This window comes from Apiospora phragmitis (assembly GCF_038363925.1).
Source record: "Apiospora phragmitis strain CBS 135458 chromosome Unknown utg000009l:1.0-1189150.0:1.0-1190623.0, whole genome shotgun sequence".
NCBI classification, from domain to species: domain Eukaryota; kingdom Fungi; phylum Ascomycota; class Sordariomycetes; order Amphisphaeriales; family Apiosporaceae; genus Apiospora; species Apiospora phragmitis.
In genome coordinates this window covers 855,095-864,015 of record NW_027117408.1, presented here as the reverse complement: position 1 = coordinate 864,015, position 8,921 = coordinate 855,095, and the positions used below count along the sequence as shown (strand labels likewise).

General features: G+C 56.5%; 4 protein-coding genes across 4 annotated transcripts; 2 read left to right on the top strand and 2 right to left on the bottom strand.

Annotated features, from left to right (window-relative positions):
- Window positions 1-1,164: 1,164 nt before the first annotated feature.
- On the bottom strand, window positions 1,165-1,665 carry PG994_009772 (uncharacterized protein; the record flags this gene model as incomplete). The annotated part of the gene is made up of 1 exon (XM_066861181.1): window positions 1,165-1,665. The coding sequence occupies one exon, from the start codon at window positions 1,663-1,665 to the stop codon at window positions 1,165-1,167; it is 501 nt and encodes a 166-aa protein (XP_066713351.1).
- Window positions 1,666-2,359: 694 nt separating this feature from the next.
- Window positions 2,360-3,274, top strand: PG994_009771 (BAR domain-containing protein; the record flags this gene model as incomplete). Its single annotated transcript, XM_066861180.1, has 3 exons — window positions 2,360-2,372; window positions 2,434-2,833; window positions 2,881-3,274. The coding sequence occupies 3 exons, from the start codon at window positions 2,360-2,362 to the stop codon at window positions 3,272-3,274; spliced, it is 807 nt and encodes a 268-aa protein (XP_066713350.1).
- Window positions 3,275-4,089: 815 nt separating this feature from the next.
- PG994_009770 (aminotransferase) lies at window positions 4,090-5,307 on the top strand (the record flags this gene model as incomplete). Its single annotated transcript, XM_066861179.1, has 4 exons — window positions 4,090-4,145; window positions 4,201-4,654; window positions 4,738-4,948; window positions 5,063-5,307. The coding sequence occupies 4 exons, from the start codon at window positions 4,090-4,092 to the stop codon at window positions 5,305-5,307; spliced, it is 966 nt and encodes a 321-aa protein (XP_066713349.1).
- A 658-nt stretch (window positions 5,308-5,965) lies between these two features.
- On the bottom strand, window positions 5,966-8,206 carry PG994_009769 (uncharacterized protein; the record flags this gene model as incomplete). Its single annotated transcript, XM_066861178.1, has 5 exons — window positions 5,966-6,407; window positions 6,479-6,847; window positions 6,950-7,539; window positions 7,614-7,771; window positions 7,843-8,206. The coding sequence occupies 5 exons, from the start codon at window positions 8,204-8,206 to the stop codon at window positions 5,966-5,968; spliced, it is 1,923 nt and encodes a 640-aa protein (XP_066713348.1).
- Window positions 8,207-8,921: the final 715 nt, after the last annotated feature.

Sequence of the window (8,921 nt, the reverse complement as noted above, 5' to 3'; positions counted from 1 at the left end):
GTGGTTCTTGCAGTGTTATGTTGTCTCGATTAACTGGAACGTCTTCTACATGCTCACATGCTGTTATGATCAATTTGGTCAAATAGCTTCCACACCTTGGCACATCCGTGATATCCTTTCACGATCCCAGGATTTGCTCAATGTTGCAAGGTATCGAGTAACCTAATAGCAAGCGTGGCAGCCCACTATGGAAACATCAACAAAGAAAACAGCGGTATCCCAGTTATGTGGTGCGCCCCGGGCCGAGAATATGCGTACCAACCATGGCAAACAGAAGGGAAACAAAGGATATAAGAAGCCGAGAACGAGCTCCGGCCCGAGAATGTCCAAGGCGACAATTGCTATTGGGGTTTTACGTTGTTCTTTGACCGCATGATTGTATTGAATATGGGGTGATTTATAACTGCTGTTTGGTAACATGGAGTTGTCCAACGACGAACGCAACACACAGAAAATATGCTTTTGTTGTATAAACTGACCAAGTCAGGATGTCGGCCGAAGCTGGCATTCCACTTGTTTTGCCTTCCCAGCATAAATCAACCAGTCATTCGTTGTTGAGTTGTTACTGATATGATCATACATAGCAAGCCTGCTGCACTCATACACAATATAACCTCAATGTCTACGATAATACCTTCGCAAGATATGCCATCACGTCCAGACCCTGAAGATTTCCCCTCCTGGTCAAGGGTTTTGACTGAAGGTAACGTGTGGATGTTCCATTATCAGCAGATGTAGGCTCATGGATCCGAGTAGCGATGTTGGTCTTGAGCAGGATGTATCCAAGAGTCAGTCACGGTTTCCCTGCCTCCCCGGTGACCGGTCTCACCCATAGCATGTCTTGCTCGTCTGGAATACCATACGCGGGCGGGGAAGAGCTGAGTAACGGTGCGCACTACCTTCACGATGATGGTCTTATCAGTTGGCCTGGTAGGTATTTTGAGACATCTTTGCCTTTCGGCCAGCAGCAGCGCCAGGTACGACGCGTGACACGGTGCCGAGAAGTAGCAGAGGCGAAGATATGTGACACTGTAACATCTCAGCCCCTGGACACGGCTCGCTCGAGATCGTCTTCCCATGCTTCGTGTAGGTCCCGTAGGTATCCAACAACACTGGGCCCAACTTTGGCATCCATGATGTCCTTCTGGTAACGGGTCATCTTCTTCAGCACGTAGTCGGAGACGGAGACTGCTCCTTGCTGGTCGGTCGATCGATGCCGACGGAAATGCGCGACCACCGCGCGCCCGAGAACTGCTGGTTCTTCATGCTGGCATTGACACTCTTGATGCCGTTGTGGCCCCGGTGGCTCGCGGACCACTTGCGTATCCGGACGCGGCCGAAGTCCTCCTCGAGGTCGTCGTGCACGAGCACCACGCCGAGCTCCTCGGGCCGCAGGTCGTAGCGGCGGAGGGTGTCGCGGTAGGCGGCGAGGAACCAGGGGCCCGAGACGTTCATCAGGGTCGGGCTCTGCAGCATCGTGTAGGGGGTGCCCGGCGAGGCCTGGCACGACTTGGAGCCATAGCGTTCGGGGCCGAAGCGCGGCTGTTGGGGCGCGCCGAGGACCTTCTGGGCGGCAACGAGAGCAAAGTGGCCGGCCGAGTGGAGAGTGTCGTAGTAGGGACCGGAGTTGCCCAGACTTATGACGAGGAACCGAGGGCTGAACATTGGAAGGACCGAAACTGAGACAGTGCTGAAGAAAATGAGGGACTGCACGAAGGCCTCGCTTTCTTCCAAGGTCGATTTTGGGGAAGAGAGCTGTCAACTGTCTCGGCCTTTTTTTGCGATCCCAAAATTTGGATGAACATTGATCTGCAGCTTCGGGAAGATCCGCGCAGGGGGCATTAGTGCAGTCAGCCACAGGTGACAGGCAGTTTCTAGGTTGGGCTGTCAGGCTGTGATAGAGGCGTTAGTGGCTGTGGAAACCTGCAATGCCGGGCATCCGGGCGCTGGGCTGAACCGCTGGGCAGAAATGCTGGGGGATTTACAGAGTGACATTAGCGCTCGTTAGCGCGGGCTCAGCCACAATCAACTCCGTCACTCCTCGAGCTGGTTGACTGGGAAGCTGAGGGAGATCGATCACAGCCCACTTGCCTTGTTCATTGATGGCTTCCTGAAGACCCAAATCAAGCCCGATCATTCACCAACCTACCTACACATTCACTCTCGCGTCGACAACTTACACTTCACGATCGCCAACTTCGATAGATATACCAGACGTCGCATTTCACTATTTGCTTTGTTTTTTTGTGCGACCGCAGTTCGTTAACGAAGTCGAATCGAGAATTCACGACCACGTCAACTTAGGCAGACAAGCGAACCTAGAAGACCTTAGAGCAGTCACAGAAACAACGTCGCAATCATGTCGTGGGCAGGCGAGTCTGCGCGAAATGGCCCGCGATTGGGAGTGCCATTTCTGACGAAGAGAATGACCAGGCTTCAAGAAGAATGTCAACCGCGCGACGACGCAGGTCATGATGAAGACGGGCCACGTCGAGAAGACCAATGACCGCGATTACGAGGTGGAAGAGAGACGATTCAGAACGATGGAGGCCGCATCGCTGCGGTTACAAAAAGAAGCCAAGGGTTACCTCGACTCCCTCCGCGCCATGACGGCCTCCCAGATGCGCATAGCCGAGACGATCGATGCCTTCTACGGCGACTCCGGCGCCAAGGACGGTGTGAGCAGAAGTTACAAGCAAGCGGTCGAGGACCTGGACTCGGAGACGATCAAAGCCATGGATGGCCCCTACCGAACCACAGTGCTAGAACCCATCAACCGGTTTTGCGCATACTTCCCCGACGTGAATGAGTGTAAGCACAACCACACCACCAAGTAAATCCCACTACTCGGTTCCTTCATACTGAACAGTCACAATCCAGGCATCAGAAGCGAGGCCACAAGCTGCTCGACTACGACGCTCTCCGGGCTCGGGTCAAGAAGTTAGCCGAGAAGCCCGACAAGGATGTCACGAAACTGCCCCGCACTGAGAAGGAGATGGATATCGCCAGGGCCGCATACGAGCAGCTCAACGAGCAATTGAGCAGCGAGCTGCCCCAGCTGATCGATCTCCGCGTCCCCTATCTCGATCCCAGTTTCGAAGCCCTCGTCAAGATCCAGCTGCGCTTCTGCGCCGAGGCGTACAGCAGAATGGCCCAGGTTCAGCAGTACCTGGACGCAGACACCCGAGACCAGTACGCACAGGGACACCTCGACGGCCGGGTAGAGCAGGTCCTGCAAGAGATCAGGGAGCTGAGTATCAGCGGAACCGTGTGAGGTGCTTGCGCAGCTGAAGTGAATCACACAACAAATGCAACAAATATATTTGCAGGCACAAGGGTTGGCATTGGTTCTGGCGTTAAGATAGGCTTAGGGATGCCGGTTGGTCGGCTTTTCTCTGGGGCTTGATGGTTATTGCCCCTTGGTCGTAACGTAACACCAGGCCCTACATTTTCTTCATGTGCCTACTACCGGTACCAAAATCCACTTCTACGAGATAGCCACGCTGTAGCAATTCAGAAGCCAGTACAGTTCTCACGTAATACCTCTGGATTTACACTTGCTCGCCTGTTGCTCAAGCCATTGGCTTTGTGGTACGCAGTTTGATATGAGATCTCGTACAAGGTGGCAGCAACTATGCCTTTAGTGAGCGCCTCATGACATGGTTCCCGACACAGCGACAAGATAGGCAGGAGTTAAGTTGCTCCACCACTTAAGTAAACCTGGTAAACCCAATCTTGCGTATGGCGTACCCAGAATTCCAGCTCCTGAATGAGTACTCCGGAAGACCGATGCCGATAAGGAAGACACAGACATGCTATTGACGTCAACCGTGTCTGCCATGTTTCGTTCCTCCCTATTCGAGAGCGTTCTGGTTCAAAGACGCGGGAACGACACTTTTTGACACCAGATTGATTCTCAGAGATCCCCCGCACCCGGATTTCTATTTCTGTTTCGAATCGGAAACGAGCCCAGAATATCGGCACCGGATAAGGTGAAACGAAACATACCACTACCCCGTATTATCAACCCAACCCTATCAGCCAGCCAGCCAGCCATGGCCCCTCCGCAGGTCCCCCTTCGGCGCCCCGATGCGACACGCCCACTTCGCCTTCGCCCCGTCCTACACGCCGCTGAACCACGGCTCGTACGGCGCGCACCCGGTCCCGGTGCGGGCCGCGCACCTGGCCCTGCGCGCCGAGGTCGAGGCCGCGCCCGACCCGTTCATCGCGCTCGACTTCGCGCGGCGGCTCGCGCGGCCCCGCGCCCTCGCGGCCCGCCTACTCCTGCCCCGACGTCGACGACCTGGTCTTCGTCCCCAACGCCACCACGGGCATCGACACGGTGCTCCAGAACCTCGTCTGGCGCGCCGGCGACGTCGTGTTGTGCTACGAGGTCATCTACGGCGCCGTCGCCAACGGGCTCGAGTATCCGCGAGACCACGCCCGGGCTCGAGGTCCGCGTCGTGCACGTGCCGCTGCCCGTGGCCGACGAGGACCTCGTGCGCGCCATGGTGGACGCCGCGCGCGACGTCAATGCTACCGCGGGAAGCGCGTGCGGCTCGCCATCTGCGACACCATCGTCAGCGGGCCCGGGGCGCGCGTGCCCCTCGAGCGGCTCGTGCCTGCGCTGCAGGCTGAGGGCGCGCTGGTGCTGGTGGACGGCGCACACGGCATCGGGCACCTTGACCTGGACTGGGCGCGCTGCGGCCCGACTTCTTCGTTACGAACCTGCACAAGTGGCTCTTTGTCCCGCGCGGGTGCGCCGCGTTGGTGGTGCGGAAGGAGCACCAACACCTGATCCGCACCACGCTGCCCACGAGCCATGGGTTCAAGCCCCGGAAGCCGCCCAAGAGTGGTGTCGTGAATGCGGAGGATGTCGGCTCGGATTTCGTCGAGATGTTCAGTTTTACGGGGACTGCGGACACGACCAATTGGCTCTGCGTTGAGGGTAAGTTGAGACCTAGCTAACACTCTGTCACAAAAGACAATCGCTGCTCTCTCCCCGTTGAGAATGGATCTCTGGACTCGCTGACATGATTTGGTGATCCGTTCGTTATTACAGCTGCCCTCAAGTTCCGCGAAGAAGTGTGCGGTGGCGAAGAGAACATCCGTGCTACACCCACCACATCGCCCAGCGCGGCGGCGCCATCGCCGCGAAGTCTTCGGCACCGAGGTATGGGCTGCGCCGGGTCGTCGATGCGGCAGTGCAACTTCGCCAACGTGCGGATGCTGCTCGTGATGAAGGGCGGCGTCGGCGATGCCGACGACGCGGCCTTGATGGCCATCCCCGCGAGCACGGCCACCTAGTCTCCGACTGGATCAAGGCCCGCGGCGTGGAGGAGCGGCATCTCTTCCAGAATTTCCCCTACTACGGCAAGTGGCTGTGGCGGCTGAAGCGGCATGATCTACGTCGAGGAGGCCGACTTTCGAAGGGGGCCGAGGTGCTGAAGGCGCTGTGGGAGCGAGCGCAGCGGGGTGAGTATTTGCCTAGCAAGGGCGATATGAAAGAGGCAGAGGTGGCTAGTGATACTGAGGAGTCGCCTTTCAACACGCCGGTCTCATCGCAGATGTCATCAGTCTAAGACAGCGGGCCCAGAGGTCTCGCATCCTTGGGGCTGAAGGTGGGAATTTGACTTCACCTGTATCCAGGGACGCCAGAAGACCTATCAGCACAGCACACCCTCTCCCAAAGGCTTATATATCTAAAATAACCATACATTCCTTGACCTGGTCGGTATAGCCTAGCGGAAGTATCATTAGACTATTCTTAAAGGCAAGAGGGTTCAACTCCCTCTGCGGTCACTTTTTCAGTTTCAGATTTCGGCTCTTCTTCTTTTTGCCTTTATGATTACCACTAGCCAGACCAATAGTACAGATTGTTTAACATATTATGGTATTGGAAATTCATGCTTCTATGTTTAGCATCAAAGTACCCCGGTCACTTTTTCTTTCCGTTGCGGCTCTCTCAAGTCCACTCATGCCAAGCAGCCTGGTACCGCAGTGCCTCTTCGATCTGCCCCTCCTCCTCCTTTTCGAACTCGGGCCCTCCCGGCATCCAGAATGAAGCCCATCTCGCACCGGTCGAAGCGGATGCTGCGCTCCCGCGCCTCGTAGAAGCGGTCCCAGTGCGGCGACAGGGCATCGCCCAGGCTTCGGACGCCGCCGCCCGGGTGCAGGGCTTCCCAGGGGCGTATGCACGTCTCGGCCTACACGACTTCAGCACAAACAGGAGCGAGTCCAGGCGCGAAACCATCTTGTTCAGCGGTACGCCACCCAGAACGGGGGCGTTTAAGGCATTCCTCTTCTTCTTTCTTCTTCCGGGTCCAGTAGATTGATCATCTGCCTCGGTCCGACTGTATGAGTCCTCGGGGTTAGCTCGCCGATGTTGGGGCTCTTCATTCTGTCCACTTCCGCATCGCCAACAGATGGAACAACCAAGGTGTAAGAGGTGAGTTCAGAGGAAAGAATGTAAACTCACATGGAGGTCGTACAGCTCGCGCTCGTTGCTGCACCAGATCTGATAGTGCAGGTTGTACGCCGCACCAGCGACGCGAAGGGCCTTGTACGTATTGTTAGATAGAGGCGCCGGTAGCCGTCGAAGAGGCGGCCCTCGTTGGACGCGAACCCCCAGTGCTCGACGGCGACATACTCGTGGCGGATTTCTTCTTCTTCTTCTCCCGCCTTCTTCTGGGGCAGCGGGATGGCGAGCCCGTCAAAGTCGCTCCGCGGCGAGCACCCGCGATCGAGAGGAACGTCGGTGCGAGGTCCGTATGCGTCGTTACCACGTCCGTCACCACGGCTCCCGCTGGCACGCCCGGTCCGCGCACGATTAGGGAAATGTTGATGTCTTCTTCAAAACTGTATCATATAAGTGTAGGTACGTAATCATATGGTATTCAAACAATGTGTGAACGGGACAGAAGCCAAGACTTGCCCACAGCCTACTTACCTACACTGTTTCGCGGGCTGCAGACGGTGCTGCCCGATGTGGTACCCATTGTCAGTGGTGTAGAAGATGTACGTGTTGTCCAGTAGCCCATTCCGCTCCAGCTTCTCGACCACGGCATCGACCAGCTCGTCGACGCCCTGCAGCGCCTGGAGCCGCTGCCGGTAGAATTGGTCGTTGTAGTCGACGTTCTCGGGCGTCTGCCGCGGCAAGGTCCGGATCCAGCTCGCGCCGGACGGTTCGTCCGGGTTGAAGTTGCGCGTGCGCGGCACCCGGGCGCCCTCGAACAGGTGCCGGTGCCGCGCCATCGGCACGGGCGGCGTGAACTCGACGTCCCGGATGTCGCTGTGGCCGCCGTGCGCGAAGTTGGGCGACCAGATGTTGGCGTGCGGCGCGACGGGCGCGATCCCGAGGAAGAAGGGGCGGCGGTTGCGGTCGTGGCCGCGGCCCTCGATGGCCTCGCCGAGCAGATCGAGCGCCTTCTCGGTGAGGACCTCGACGCTGTGGCGGCCTTCGTAGCTGACGGGCTCGTCGGCGTTGCGCTGGTATGTGCTGTTCATGTACCAGTATGTGAAGGGGTCAAGCAAGAAGTCCTGGTAAAAAAACAATCAGAGTCCACCCCCTTTATTACTACTGCTTCTCGACCCTCTCGAGCCTGGCCCCTTACCGAAGATGTCCATCCTGCCGCGTGCGGCGAGTTGTAGTTGTCCACCGAATGCGCATTGAAAAGCTTCCCCGTGTAGTACGTGTTGTAGCCCGCGTCTTGCAGCCATACGGGCAGATACTTGTCGTTCAACCCCTGGCTAACGAACTTCGGATACCCGCCTGATTGAAGGAGCACGTCAATTCAACATTTTCGGTGACATTGGCCCAAGAAAGCCTACCTAGTTACTTACCGTATGGCGGGACCACATTTGTGACATTCGTGTTGTGCGCCGCTTTCCCCGTTAGGAGCGTGGCCCTAGACGGGCAGCACAGCGCCGTCGTGCAGAAATGCTTCTTGTAGAATGTCCCATGACTGATCAGGTGCTCTTTGACGTAAGGCATGTAATCCATTGAATCCATGTGGAGATCCTGGTCATCGGTCAAAATGAGGACAATATTCGGGCGTGAGGCCGATTGCTCCTTGGGCCCAATAGGAGGTGACTGTCGAAGGGGGGCTTGATCATGGTACGCATCATCGTCATTGACGCCACCCGTCCATATTTGAGCCAAGGTCACTGCCGTGGAGGCCGACAATATGAGTATTTCTTTGAACATCACGTCTTATGGGCCAGTCAGAGAAGTCTTTTGTCTGTTGGTGATGGCGAAACCTCCCTAGCTGGTCTCGACATCATTTTGTCTTCGCGCGTTGCGCTGACTACCCCGACAACACCAAAGAAAAGACGGTCAATCGTTCTCAGCAATCCCTAGCTCACTAAAACGTAATTCGGCAATTCCTAGGACCATGTGATAGATTAATGAGGAAGGTCCCTGCAGGCGGTTCTAGAAGCGATTGGGCGATTAATCTACGCTCCCACTCGATGGGCATTGATCCCTTGTCCTTGGCAGAGTCGAGGCATCAAATGGTTGGCTGAACCGTCTTTCTTGCTTCCCGCGCCGACCACGGCAGATAGATTGGATTGAAACCCAGCAAGAGCAAGCAGCAGGCAGCCGTACTAGATCATTGTCGTAAACAGCAAATGTGTATCCTTTTCGGCTCTTACCCCGCATATCACCTCGGTGAAAGCATGCCGGCTAAGATAGCGGCACCCGATAACAGGGTTTCGGGTGGCCGTTACCACTCCAAAGGAAACCTGGAGCTGCATTTAGACCTGCTCTGGCCGATGGCGTGCTTTCCTCGATAAGCAGTGAGATGCAAGGCGTGAGCTCGGGATGAAGAAGGAAGACTCAGAGAGCAGGAGATATGTAGGCCACGTTAGCCCAGTCAGTCGAGGTTGAAGAAAGAACTAGACATAAAATTAAAAGAACAAGT